The sequence below is a fragment of the Xiphias gladius genome, chromosome 15 (genome assembly GCF_016859285.1).
Source record: "Xiphias gladius isolate SHS-SW01 ecotype Sanya breed wild chromosome 15, ASM1685928v1, whole genome shotgun sequence".
Lineage (NCBI taxonomy): Eukaryota > Metazoa > Chordata > Actinopteri > Istiophoriformes > Xiphiidae > Xiphias > Xiphias gladius.
Genome location: NC_053414.1, coordinates 3,665,530 through 3,680,311, shown reverse-complemented (window position 1 = coordinate 3,680,311; position 14,782 = coordinate 3,665,530). Strand labels below are relative to the sequence as shown.

At 48.2% G+C, this 14,782-nt stretch overlaps 1 protein-coding gene across 1 annotated transcript in view; it reads right to left on the bottom strand.

Annotated features, from left to right (window-relative positions):
* kcnh1b (potassium voltage-gated channel, subfamily H (eag-related), member 1b) overlaps positions 1-11,685 on the bottom strand; it is a 60,837-nt gene extending 49,152 nt beyond the window's left edge. Inside the window, exons 1-4 of the mRNA XM_040147171.1 lie at positions 11,613-11,685; positions 2,190-2,313; positions 1,974-2,080; positions 911-1,039 (exon numbers count right to left, since the gene is read on the bottom strand). Of these exons, the coding sequence (XP_040003105.1) occupies positions 911-1,039; positions 1,974-2,080; positions 2,190-2,313; positions 11,613-11,685 (433 nt within the window). The remainder of the gene's footprint in view (positions 1-910; positions 1,040-1,973; positions 2,081-2,189; positions 2,314-11,612) is intronic.
* Between the last annotated feature and the right edge of the window lie 3,097 nt (positions 11,686-14,782).

Here is a 14,782-nt window from a genome sequence, read left to right as displayed (position 1 = left end):
CTCACTCTTACCAACATTTAGATTAATAAACATTTTTTTAAAAACTCAGTAAGCAGAAAACAGAGATTCTACTCCTAAAAAAAAGAGACAGTCACTGTTTAGTTGTCTGTCCAAACAGATTAAGACTCAAGTTACAGATCTAGCAGTGGTTCAAACTTTGATCTAAATTTTATTTTTTCATCTTGGGACATCGCCAAAATCAGGCCATTTTTAACTCGAACGATGCTGAATTGCTGATCCATGCTGTTAGTACAAGTCTCTTAGATTATGAAATCTCTGTTTATCAGGCCACCTAAGAAGTCTTGAAGAAAACTGTGGTTTATTGATAATACTGCAGCCAGAATTTTGGACTAATACAAAAAAAAACACTGGTTTACCCTGCACTGGCCATCTCAAACTATTAGAAATAATTTTAAAGTCTTCTTGTTTATAAAGCCTCACACAACCTGCACCTTCCTATATAAGCGACTGCATAAACGATTTTATTTTTCAAGAACTTTCATATTTTCCACTGCCTTACTTTTACAGGTTCACCTTGGTGTTTCTAAAATACACAAAAGACCTATCTTTTTAATTGTGCTTCTAATTTGGGGTGACCTTTTTCTTTATTGTTTATTTTCATTTCTGTTTTTGACCTAACATGTTTTTTAATCCTGTTTTGTATGGCACTGTGGGCTCTATCTTTGCATGAAAAGTGCTACACAAATAAAGTCATTATTAGAATTATCAGTATACATAGTAGTAAAGCTTCTTGTCTGTCCTGGAGCCGAACAGTGAGACAGTTCATCCCAGAAACAAAATAATATGTTCAATACAGTTAATCATTCTGTAACAAAGTCTGTAATGGGGTGACCACAGAACACTACCCTGCGTTTCGGAGTTATGTTTTTCATAATTCAACGCCACCCACCTTTTGATGAGTCATCCTCAATTGGTTGTTTGAAGGCGGTGATGTCACTGAAAGTGCAGAGAAACAGGACGACCTTGTCCTGCTCGTTCCTGATTGGAGCGATCTTCACAAAAAACCAAACTGGCATCCCTGCAGCACAAACGGAGAGAAAATCAGTCTGATGTTCCAAATTTCAATATACTCCAATGACAATAACTGGAGTTTGAGTTTTGGAATATTTCAGTGTGGTGCTGCCTTTATTCTGAGCATTGAAACTGTGTCCATAGTTTCAAATAATTCAGTTCACTCTCAAACGTTTTTAATTAATTTTAATCAGACAGCATGCAGTAATCATCCACATGGGATGAATTCTGTTTTAATTAAAGCTCTTCTTCTACACAATCCAGAGCAGAATGAAAACAAAACATGACGTATTCGTAAAGGTCTTCAGAGTCCGAAGCTTTATATCCAATCAGAAAAGGACAGACAACTGATCTAACAGGAACAATAGTGCAATATAAAAGGTAACTATGTCAATAATTTGAGCATAATTAACACAAAAAAACAGGTTCATTTAGATATAATGCATACTTTTATGGTGCAGTGTAATTCATATTATAGGCAATATTTGGGCTAAATGTGGACCCATAGGATCAGTCTAAAGATAATCAAACTTTCAACTCTTGTTACTACTTTTATCCATAATTACAGCCTCTCCTGACCGATCTCATCTGGCCCTGATCCGGATACATTTCTGCTTCCAAACCATTGCTTATGGAAAAAAATGTGCGGAAGAAAAATAATGAAAACCTGCACTAAATGAGTGAAACTGCTGATTCGGGGAGCTGAATGGTCGGTCAGACAGCTCTCTCTACAGACGGTCTCTATCGCCAAGTTTGACCAGCTCAAACGGCTGAAAGGCCGCCAACTGTCAGCACGATGTGTGTCCCAGTTCAGGACATAAACTGGGTCTCGAGGTCTTGAGATCCGTGAGTTTCTGGGATTTTTGGGTTTCAAGTCAGTCGAAACACTTTGTGAGTACACGACATAGTTATTCAGTATCGTCGAAAACGGAGGCACTCACGGTTTTTCTTGTACATCAGGATCTCAAAAGAGTTCATCTCGTAGTTCTCAAAGGTCTGTCGAACCTTCTCGCTCGTCTCCTTGTCTGTCAGCTCTCCGTACATGAAGCTGCAGGAGGAAACACAGTCCTTCCAGTGCTTGTACAGTACACAGACACTAAGGACAATCACCAGCTCTCACTGATCCAACAACAGTGTTTGTTGGTGTGTTGTTGTACCTGCAGGTGCTGCTCTTCTGCATGACCTCGGCTCGATGGTAACCGGACAGTTTGCAGAAGCCATCATTGCTGTAGACGACAGGCCAGTCCACGATCTGTGCGTTCCCCAGCACAAAATTGGTATCTGACCACAGAAACCGGGAGGTTAGAATCTCTCCTACCTCAGTGGATCACATGACAAAAACATTTTATAATCATGTCTTACGCACGACAGGGCTGCACAATTGATTAGGGATGCAATGGTCAACAGTTGTTTTTTATTATCAACTAGTCTACAAATTATTTGCTCAATTAATCGTTTGATTTATAAAATAAATATAAATATAAAATGTCTGACGATCCAGAGCCCACGGATGTTTTCAAATGTTTTGTTTTGTTCTTCCACAGAGCTAAACATAACCCAGAGCAGATTATGATCTTAGAAGAGTAGGAAAACCAGAAAATATTCATAACTGAGAAGTTGAAACCAGTGATTTTTTTTTTTTTTTGCAATTCTTGCCTAAAATTGACTGAAATGATTGATCAATTACCGTGAAATTGCTGCCAATTAATTTTCTGGTTATAGAGAAATCAACTAATAGCCCAATTGTTGCAGATCTATAGTTGATAGACTTTCATTAATTAACCCATCAGATAACACAAAGCCAGATGCACTGCTGCATCACGTACATCTGAGTTAAAGGTAAACTGTCTGACTAATCACAGGTGGTTTTCTTTTGGCTGTTTGGCTGTGTTGTCAAGTCGATATCGGCCCATCACAGATACATCGGTATCAGCGTATATGTTGGCCAATACAAAAACTTTTTTTTTTTTTTTTTTTTTTTTTACAGGACGTAATGCGGAAAAACATACTTGGGGTAATTTAGGAAAGGTGTCATCACACAGTTTGTCCAGCAGAGCGCGCTCCGACTCCATTGCTTACAATGCTCTCAGCACTGTCTGCAGCACATGTAGCAGAGTACCCATCACAGCTGAGCAGACGGTGGTGCCGGGTCAAGCGGCGTCTCCGCGGCAAGTTGCCAACTAGTTTGTTAATTACATTGTTGGAAAGTTCATAACCAACAACCCCATCGTTTTCCCTTTTCAGTATAACTGACCTATACCGTATGCATGTAAAGAATATCGGCTGATATACTGATGAAAATCGGTATTCGCCTCAAAAATCCAGTATCTGTCGGGCTCTACTGTGAACCAGGACTTGACATTAGGGTAAGAGCGTTTAGTATTTCGGGCACATACTGTGTTATTAATATTCTGTCTGGACACAGCAGAACAAACAGCTAACTGCCACAGCACACCAGCAGCAGCTCAGAGAGACAAACACACCATTTTTACATCAGCAGGAAGGTTTATTATTCTTCGATCAGATAGTTTACAATTTAAAATTTTAACCATTTAAGGCCCTATCAGGACTGGATTTATTTCTCTTGGGGAGGGAGAGTGATTTTAACATTAGCTGTGCTGCTCTGTTATTTTAATCACATCCGGAGCGCGTATGTTAATTTTTTTAAATAATTACAGCAGCAATTACCTATTACTTACTGTCCTCCGTAAATTTAAATTGTTTTTTCAGTGTGAAGAGCTGCTTGTCCTTCTTTTTTCTTTCTCTCTTTTGAAAAAAAAAAAAAAAAATCAGTTCGGCAAGAAGTTTGACTTTTGTGTGAAAATGAAGGAAGTCAAAAATGTTTTTGCTAATCTGATCAGGAGACATGGGCTGTTGTAATGTCAGCTACGGGCAGGTACTGGTATTCTCTTTGAGCCAAGTTTTGTTAAGCCTCTATTTGTTTACAGTTTGGTAAAATGTCACCATTAAAAGTAGCCGAATTAGCTATTAGCAGTTTCTGTTTGCAGTGTGCCCATGGATGTACAGACAGGTACCACTGGATGAATGTGATACTGAAGAAAACTCAAAAACCTGATGATTCTCAGGCAAGTTCTGAAGCCTCTTTTTTTCCTATGATTTCTAAGTGGATTTATGGAGGTTTGTTCACGATGGACATCAGAGATAACGACATCCTCAGGGAGTGAGAGTCACACCGAACGATATCAATACGATTGTGTTCAGCTTTGACCGAGTTATGACTCCGTGGAGAAGGAGTGCGGTTTTTGACTCAGATTCACCTCATGCAGTATCTTTGCCTCCCATTCAACAACTTGTAGTGTGGTCCAGTACGACACCACCTTTAGGTATGACCCCATTAACGAACACATGATTGAATTTACACATTTGAAATGAAAATTTTCAACAATGTCAGCATAACCTTTAGAAAGACTATCAATTTAAAATAATAAATAATTTAATAAAGTGGCCTCTGACTGTATGTGTCATGCAGCTGTTTTGAATGTTACCAGTCAACAAAGCGTTTCCTGTATAGCTCTGATATTATTTTTCCTCAGTTTCCACTATAATATTACAAAGCCTGACACTTACACATTCAGGTATGACTTCCTGAATGTTTCACACAGCTACATTCATTCTCCGAACAAAAGCCTGAGCTGAGTCCCAGCACAGAAGAGGATCGTGTGCACAGTGCAGCCTGCAGGCTTTAACATGCTCAAAAAACAAAACAAAAAAGGTGAACAACATGACTGCTCCGATGCAAAATACACGAGAGAACGTAATGTCACACAGCTCGGGATGGAGATTTATTTTGAAAAGGAGAAACACACAGGGCACAGTCACAACAAATAAACCAAGTGGATGTCGGTCACACTTAAATGCATGTTAATGTTTGAAAAAGCTAAAAAAAAAAATCATTTAGCTTCTGTTTTTTTGTCATTTGTTTTAACAGATGACAAAATATACATACACAAAGCCTTCGAACACAGACGACCCTAAAATAATGGCAGCACTTTACTTTAAGTGTCACTATTTACCATTCATACTCAATGAGAACAAAATATAAATGTGCTCAAAGGAGAAGTTGTAATTGCCAACAAATACTAAAAGGAATGATAAATGAACACAATGTCTTTATAGCTCCTTTACAACTACTTATAATATACGGTATTTAGACAGTCATGGTGTGTTATAAACTGTTTATTAATCGTTGGTATGCTGCTGACGTGAGGCTGAAACTTAGGGAGTACATAAAATGGCTGCACAACACCGAGCAATCGTTGCACTGATTGGGATGATTCCTAATCATTTCTCTGACCCCATGACCTTCCCTGCAGCGCCACCGCCGGGACAAGTTTTCCCTTTTCCTGTCGTGTCGTGTGATGAAGAGCGCAGCCCCTCGGGGCCGCTCTTCGGAATTTAAGGCTCGATTTCATTCTTGGCATTTTAATTACCGGGGGTGAGCCGGGCTCAGCCGCAGAACGTCGTGTTAATTAATTGTTTATCATTACAGTGAATTAAACGGCAGCCTGGACGCCACTAATCCAGCGTCCATGAGCGCTCTGACACCGCTGGTCAGTTTCCCCACTGCATGAGTTTAAGAGGGAAAATCTGTGTCTGTGTTTCTATTAACGGGCGATCATCTGGACTGAGTGTGTGTGTGTGTGTGTGTGTGTGCGCGTCGCCTGCATCGACGGAGTTGTGTGGCTCGTTTCTCTGCCGGAGCCCTGTGGTCTGTGGGGGTTTTTTGCGACGCAGTGCCGGTGTCAGCCTGAACATGGTCTTGCACGGGTTTGAGGACCAGTCTGGACTCGCTCGATTCGCAGACTGGTTCAGGGAGAGAAAACATTCGCATTTGTTCGATCTATTTGTAGATAAACAGGGTTTCTGCAGTTTTCAAACCGTTACATTTAAGACTTTCGTGACCTTCTTAATTCTATATGCAACGTAATGCCTGTGTCACCGTCGTACCCATGGGAATAAAATGGCCTAGAATAATTGATCACATCACGTTTTTTCAATGCTTTCCAGTAGTAGATGACAATAATTCCTAATTACATAGTTTATAAAGTTTGGGCAAACCTGGACCCAAATAAGCAGCATTAAATGGATGGATGGACGAAGCCGTTAAACGTGATTAATTCCCTTAGGTTTCTACTAAAATCAACACGTGCCCTTCAGGGGCCGGTGATCCTTGTAGCTACTGTAGGAGCAGCAGCGGCGACGGCAGCGTTGCGACGGCGCTGACTGAAAAACCCAGTCCGCTGTCACAACGGTCGCGCTTTCGGCTCAGAGGTGTGCGACGCCCCCCTGACAGCCGCAACCACAAACAGAGACTTCTCATAACTGACGTCACTGCCTCCCACAGCAGCAGGAGACCTTTCGTAAATGAATGTTAAGACTTTCGAAAACCTCCTAAGACCTTTTTTTAAAGACCCAATTAAATGGGTTTGAGGCATCATCGAAACTGAGATAAACTGAAGTTTATAGCGTTCGTTAATACTTCAGAGCAGTTAATTCAACTTTATGGTCATTGTAGGGCTGTAGTTTGCGATGTTACCATATTCTGTCCAGCTCATGTGTGCGACTAATAGAAACACCTTTCAATATGCAGTACAGTACCTGAACATCAAAGGCTCCACCTTCAGATGTTGTAACTGATTGCATTAGAACAAGCCGGTAGAGAACGTGCACTTTGAGCAGTAAAATCTCGAGTTGCCTAATTCTGCAGCCGCGGTTCGTCGGCCTAAATGTAAAGTATAGAAAACGCAGAATCTGACTCTGGCCCCTAAAAACCTGGTCACAAACCGGAAAAAGGTTGAGAAAGTCTGGGTAAGTGGTGAGAGATTAAAGGTTAAAGAGGCCAAACAAAAAAAACTTCAAGACAGAAAAAAAATGACCCTTTGGCTTCACGAAAACCTTCACAGGCTATAGGATAGTCATACGCAACGGGAAGCGTCCAGAGAAAGAGACACGAGGGTTCACACGACAGCGAGGATTATACATACACATACAGGATTTAACCAGAGCTCTAATTAGACCCGGTGCTCGTTTCTATGTATGTATACAACACAGGTCGGTGGGTGGGGAGGGACACATGTACACGACAGCGTGTGGAAACACCGGTCTGTACCTGTCTGCCTATGTGACAACGTCCAAACTGAAAAGGTGAAAAAGAAAAGTGGTTAAAAGGAGCAGACACAGTTGAAGCAGCGAGAACAGAGACAAACTAAAACTACGTCAACGTCAGTAACCTCGAGAGGGAGGGAGGGAGGGAGGGAGGGAGAGAGAGAGGAGGGAGGGGAGGGGAGGGAGAGAGGGGAGGGAGAGGGAGAGAGGGAGGGAGGAAGAGGGGAGGGAGAGGGAGAGAGAGAGGGGAGAGGGGAAGAGGGAGAGGGGAGGGAGGAGAGAGGGGAGGGGAGGGAGGGAGAGAGGGAAGGAGAGGGGAGAGGGAAGGAGAGAGAGAGAGAGGGAGGGGAGGGAGAGGGGAGAGGGAGAGAGGGAAGGAGAGGGGAGGGAGAGAGTGAGGGAGGGAGGGAGGGAGAGAGGGAGAGGGAGGAAGAGGGAGAGGGAGGGAGAGAGAGAGAGAGAGAGGGAGCGAGGGAGAAAGAGAGAGGGAGGAAGAGGGAGAGAGAGGGGAGAGGGGAGGGGAGGGGGGAGGGAGAGGGGAGGAGAGAGAGAGAGAGAGGGGAGGGAGGGAGGGGGGAGAGGAGGGAGAGAGAAGGAGGGAGAGGGAGAGAGGAGAGAGAGGGAGGGGAGGGAGAGAGGGAGGAGGGAGAGAGGAGAGAGAGGGGAGAGGGAGAGAGGAGGGAGGGAGGGAGGGGAGGGGAGAGAGGGAAGGGAAAGAGGGAGAGAGGGGAGGAGAGGGGAGGGAGAGAGAGAGGAGAGAGAGAGGGAGGAGGGGGAGAGAGAGAGAGGAGAGAGAGAGAGGGAGAGGGGAGAGGGAGAGAGAGAGAGGGAGGAGAGGGGAGAGAGAGGGAGAGGGAGAGAGAGAGAGAGGGAGAGAGAGAGAGAGGGAGAGGGAGAGAGGAGGGAGGGAGGGGAGGGGGAGAGAGAGAGGGAGGGGAGGGAGAGGGGAGGGAGAGAGAGAGAGGGAAGGAGAGGGGAGAGGGAAGGAGAGAGAGAGTGAGGGAGAGGGAGAGAGGGGAGAGGGAGAGAGGGAAGGAGAGGGGAGGGAGAGAGGAGGGAGGGAGGGAGGGAGAGTGGGAGAGGGAGGGAGGAGGGAGAGAGGGGAGAGAGGGAGAGAGAGAGAGAGAGAGGGAGCGAGGGGAGAAAGAGAGAGGGAGGAAGAGGGAGAGAGAGGGAGAGGGAGGGAGGGGAGGGAGAGGGAGGAGAGAGAGAGAGAGGGAGGAGGGGAGGGGAGAGGGGAGGGAGAGAGAAGGAGGGGAGAGGGAAAGAGGGAGAGAGAGAGGGAGGGAGGGAGAGGGAGAGAGGTAGGGAAGAGGGAGAGAGAGGGAGAGGAGAGGGAGGGAGGGGAGGGGAGGGAGGGGAGAGGAGGAGAGAGAAGGAGGAGAGGGAAAGAGGAGAGAGAGAGGGAGGGGAGAGGGAGAGAGAAAGAGAGAGAGAGGAAAGGACGGAGGGAGGGAGGGAGAGGGAGAGGGAGAGAGAGGGAGGGAGGGAGGGAGGGAGGGAGGGAGAGAGAGAGAGAGAAGGAGAGAGGGAGAGGGAAGGAGAGGAGAGAGAGGAGGGAGGGAGGGGAGAGGGAGAGGGAAGGAGAGGGGAGGGGAGAGGAGGGAGGGGAGGGAGGAGAGAGGAGAGGGAGGAAGAGGGAGAGGGAGGGAGAGGGAGAGAGAAAGAGAGAGAGGGAGGAAGAGGGAGAGAGAGGGAGAGGGAGGGGAGGGAGGGGAGAGGGGAGAGAGAGAGAGAGGGAGGGAGGGGAGGAGAGAGAAGGAGGGGAGAGGGAGAGAGGGGAGAGAGAGGGAGGGGAGAGGAGAGAGAGAGGGAGAGGGGAGAGAGGGAGGAGGGAGGGAGGAGAGGGAGAGAGAGGGAGAGAGAGGGAGGGAGGGAGAGAGGGAGGGAGGAAGGAGAGAGGGAAGGAGGGGGGAGAGAGGAAGAGGAGAGAGAGAGAAAGAGGGAGAGAGGGAAGGAGAGGGGAGGAGAGAGTGAGGGGAGGGAGAGAGAGAGAAAGAGGGAGGGAGGGGGAGAGGGAGGGAGGGAGGAAGAGGGAGAGAGAGGGAGAGGGAGAGAGAGAGAGGGAGGGAGGGGGGAGGGAGCGGGAGAGAAAGAGGGAGAGAGAGGGAGGGGGGGAGAGAGAGAGAAAGAGGGAGGGAGGGAGGGAGAGAGAGAGGGAGGGAGGGAGAGAAAGAGGGAGAGAGAGAGGGAGGGAGAGAGAAAGAGGGAGGGAGGGGGGAGGGAGAGGGAGAGAGGGAGGAAGAGGGAGAGAGTGCGGGAGGGAGGGGAGGGGGGGAGAGAGAGGAAGAGGGAGAGAGAGGAAGAGGGAGAGAGAGAGAAAGAGGGAGGGAGGGAGGGGGGAGGGAGCGGGAGAGAGAGGGGGGGTTGCCGAGGACCCAAAACAAAAGTAAAAGCTGAGCAAATGGGGGTCGGGGGGGTCGGGGTGTGATGACTTCACTCTTTTAAAGGGAACACAGCCTGGCCACTGAGAAGGAGCCGACCGGTGCCTGAGAGCTCCTCCTCACATCCTACTCACCGGTTCCTCCCTCAAGAATAATGAAAACTCTTATTACTGCGAATCGACGGCGGATTTCGAGACCCGCGTGAGCCGGAATAGGAAAAGCGGCACAAGCCAAATTCGGTCCGATTCCACTGCATTGAAGTGGAGGCCGAAATCTCACGTGGGTATAAAACCAAAACCATCTGCTTGGAGAAAGATCCCTGGAATGTTTTGGGGGGAACTGCCCCTTCAAGGTTCCTGTGACATGACCGCAATGTGTCTCTGGGCGATTTTAAGTCTCTCGAAACCCCGGGGAAATCTTCTGGCACCTTCCGGTTTTGTTCATTAGTTGTGTAAACGTCGGCGGCAGGTCACCGTCAACGCCATCCAGTGGTTGTTGTTTTTAAACAACAACAGCTGCAGAGTTGCTCTCAAGTCTCAGCGGCTTCAGCAACACTTTCATGTTACGCATTCAGTTCAGTGTTAATAAAAACTACCACTCATCTTTAAAAATACCAGCTAGCTGGAGTTTTTACCTGTGAACGTAAAATGGGCTGAAACTAACTATTACTTTCAATATCAAATTATTTAATTTAATTCACTGCAGCAGCAGGAAGCAGGAAAAGTTTGGGATCTTTTCTCAACGGGTGACTTGAACGATGGATCGATCACCGGAACCGTTGCGATTGATTTTCAGTCTGTTGCTAAACATTTAAATTTAAATTTTTTTTTTTTTTTTTAAACGAAGTCAAGACACGGCCAATAATGAGAAGGAAGAGGATGAAGGTAAATATGTGTTACTTTGCTTTAAAACATGAAAATATGTATTACTTGGTTTTTTAAATCTGAACGTAGGTAAACATGGCTCAACTATACGAAGCTGAATCCAGGGTGGACGAGGTGTTTAGCCCGAGATAAGGCTGGATGACCAACTGGGCCAAGTGGGCAACTTCGCAGGGGCCCCGGGCCCCGGGCCCCAGGCCCTGAGGCGCCCCAGAACCCCCAGGTTTACTCAACTCCACTTCTGTCTACAGAAGTTGACTAAACATCAACGACGACACCTTGTGGACCCGGTCTCGTAGAGGGACCCAGTCAGGATCTCGTTCTAAAAACCCCCTTTGCTTTAGTTTATATTGTGTTCATTTGTGGTGAAGTTGAATTTGAATCAAATTCCTGTCATTTTTCTGTGTTTCGCGTAATTAACAGGCAGAAAAGTTCGTATTATTCCATCGTAGGAGAACTGAGGCTGCAACCTTTGATTATCTTCTCTATCAATACATCTGACATTATTTCTTCAGTAATCGATGGATCGCTCGGTGTATAAAACGCCCTGAAGCCCAAGCTAACGTTTCCAGATTGTTTTTCCCCTTTTCTTTCTGACCAACAGTCAAAAATCCGACGTGTTGAGTTTATTTTCGTAAAAAAAAAACCAAGCAAATATTCACATCTGAGAAGCCGGGACCAGTGAATCTTTGCCATTTCCGCTTCACTGATTACCGCCAATCGATTGATCGCCTAATCAACCAATTATTTCAGATGTAGAGCGGGCTACTGATTGGTTTCTGGCCACGTATCCTGGAGGTCAAAAGGGGCCCCGCCAACAAATGTGGCCCTGGGGCTTCCTGGGAGGTCAATCCAGCCTCGTCTGAGGGTCTGGGGCCCAAAGGCTTTTAGTTTAGTTCATTTCCTGTGAAATGCCCGGTTGTTTTCCTCTACGTTTAACCGGTCACCGTCTTACCGGTGCCTGCTTAAAACGAATCAATGGCCCGGTAAATAGTGGAAGTGCCACCCAGGTAGTGAGCCGGACCTGTGCGGGTTTTCCTACAACGACGGAGCCCGTCTCAGTGGAGCTGCCTGACGGTCAAGCCACCGAACCGAACCACGAGTCATGCCGGTAAACTGACAGGCTACCGCCGCTTAAATTCAGGTGTATAAACCGGACGGAACCGGAACGCACCGGACCGGACCCTACCGTTGGACCTTCGGACGATGTTCTCCAGGAACGTGTTCTGCGGGGCCACGAGACCCCGCCGTCCTCCCGCCATCCTGCCGTCCTCCTGCAGCGCGAGGCAGAGCCGCTTCCCGCCGCTCACATATCTGATGCCGCACGAGCCCCGCGCGCCGTACCGTAGGAGCTCGTGCTCTCTCTCTCTCTCGCGGCGGGCTCGTCATTGGCAGATGGCTGCAGCACGAGCTCGGAGAGCCGAGCCCACAGTGGGTCTGACAACGGTAGAGAGAGCTTAGAAAAGAATGGGAGACACAGTGAGAGAGAGAGAGAGGGAGGGAGGGGGAGAGAGGGGGGGGGTGAGAGAGAGAGAGGGAGGGAGGGGGAGAGAGAGGACGGTGAAGCGACACCGACAGAGAGTGAGAGAGAGAGAGAGGGAGAGAGAGAGCGAGAGGGAGAGAGAGCGAGGGGGGGGGCGAGGGGGAGAGAGAGAGAGAGAGGGCGAGAGGGAGGACGGTGGAGAGAGAGAGAGAGAGAGGACGGTGAAGCGACACCGACAGAGAGTGGGGGTGAGGGAGAGAGAGAGAGAGAGAGGGGGGATGGTGAAGCGACACCAACCGAGAGTGAGAGAGAGGGGGGGATGGAGAGAGAGAGAGAGAGAGAGAGAGCGAGAGGGAGAGAGGGAGGGAGGGAGAGAGAGAGGACGGTGAAGCGACACCGACAGAGAGTGGGGGGGAGAGAGAGGGAGAGAGAGAGAGAGGACGGTGAAGCGACACCGACAGAGAGTGAGGAGGGAGAGAGAGAGAGGGAGGGGGGGGGCGGTGAAGCGACACCGAAAGAGAGTGAGAGAGAGGGGGGGGTGGAGAGAGGGAGAGAGAGCGAGAGAGAGGACGGTGAAGCGACACCGACAGAGAGTGAGGAGGGAGAGAGGGAGGGAGGGAGGGGGAGGTAGCGGGTACATACATCATTACATCACTAACCGTTGTAATTAAAGGGTCAGTCCAACCCATATTTGCGTGACGACCTCTACCTGTAGTTAGGGCGGAGTTTCACACCTGAGATCACGTGGGTTTGAAGAAACAAACAAAACAACAACATTTAAGGGAACGGCTCGACATCTTGGAAAAGTCGACGCTCTGATGTCTTTAAGCCGAACGTGACACTTTTCTATTATTTACATTGATTTCTGTCCTTTACCGAGTCGATTTAACGACTGTGTGTAATTTAGCCTTTAATCGCGCTGACTGTTGTCGACCCACCTCATTGTGATTTATGTGAAGGGGCTGCAGCAAAACTGCAATTTCCCTTCGGGTTCATTAAAGTGCTCTACCCACGGTACTCTGGTAAAGTAGCTAGCGCCCTTTACGAATCCGATGAGAGAAGCCCGCCGGCTACACTAGTTCAGCGGATGCGGAAACAAATGTTTTACGACGCCCGCGTCGGAGCCGCGCTTCGGTTCAATCCGAACGAAGAGCAAACGTGGACGCGTCAGTTACTCTGGGGCGTCGCTGCCGGCCGCTGATCGGAACGGCGGCCGGCAGCTGTAAAGGTAATTCTCACCGCGAGTTCGTCGCCTCCGGGGACCTTCTTCACCGGCAGGTTGAAACATCAAACGATGGACCATTGCTGCTTTAGTGTGAATACGTCCTAAGTTCATCGACTTAACGCTCGATTTCATTTTCAGAAACACACTGGGGGTTTTTTTTTTTCCCACCTTCAGTCCCGGTAACTCGGGGCAAAGGGGAACCTGTCATTTTAGGTTGAACCGGTGGTTAACTGCGGAAATCGGCGTGAGGGGATCCGATCCGTTGCCGCTTGCACCAGTACGGGACTCAGGCTGAGATGACCGAGGCCTCGATCCAGCTCCTGCATCTTTACCCCGTCGGTGTTGGCCACAGACGAACTGACGCACCGTGATGTGGAGGCAGGACAGTTCTCCGCAGTGAGAGCGCCGGCTGGTTTCGGGCCCGCGGCTCTTTTTTTTTGTTGTTTTTCCGCCCGGGGCCCCTTCTGGATTCCAGCTCCGAGTTTTTTATGTGGCGAGGGTTTTGAGATCTCGGCAGCGGAGCTGAATAAAATATCAGTTTTGGTGCCTGGAGAATCAACAAGAAGAGGAAGCATTTTTTCCACTGTCTTTACAGAAATCATGTCCCCGTTACTCTGGATAATCCGCAGAACTCACTGTCGACAGAGGAACCGATGGATAAATTATAGTAAAAAAAAAGGTTCGTGTTCCAAAGCTTGGAGCACGAAGAACTGAATCTTATTCATCTCCTCGGCCCTGGGGGGTGGCGGCCATCTTGGTGGTGGAGATCTTCTAAACCTTAAAACGCTCCCTGCAAATCAGTGAAGTGAGAAGGAGAGGACTTCGGTTCGGTTCGGTTCGGTTCGGTTCTTTCGGGTGAACCGGTCCTTTAACTGCGTCGTCTCATGTCCCGTATACAGACTAATGCTGTTAATCGTGGGGCCTATTTTAATATTCGATCCAAAGTTTCCAGGTTTTTCTTATTTGTTTATTTTAAAAACTTTACTTCCTGTAGCGTAAATGCACACGGAGTGAGTTTCCCCGGTAAAGCTGATCTGAGCTGAACCGGGGCCAGGGACGGACCCGGTTTTTGGTTGTTGTTGTCTCTGTAAAGGTCGTTCTGTGTCTTTTAGCTGAGCTCTGTGACGAGAAGTAACGGCAGTCGACGGATGGATCCAGACCAGGATCCATCCGTCGGTAGACTGAGTGCAGAGAGGGGGCGAACCCGGACTAATGTCTGCGGGGACGGAGCCCGGGTCTGACTTTCTGCTGGGGGGTCGACTCGGGTCGGGACCGGACCGTGCAGGTGGGGGGCTCCGGGCTTTTTTCCCCTCGGGTGCTGCTGCCGACCGCTGCGCGGCGTCGCCCTCTGCCGGCGCCGAGGGGTCAGCGCAGGGAGACCGATAAACAGGCAGAGGACCCGGACTTGACAGGCCGAGCGACGGTCAACGTTTCGCCAGCGTCAGGACCTGGACCTGTAATAATGTCATAACGTCCAACGCGTGAAAAAGCTGTGACACGTATTCATTTGACATTATGACGTTTGCATTTCATTTGTCCGTGAGATTCAGGACTTCCGGGTTTTCACCCGGTTTTGGTTTCTTTTATTTTGACCTGAACCGCTAAGTCTCGGTTTTCCCGCTGTTTTCCGTTTATTTACATTTTAGTTTAT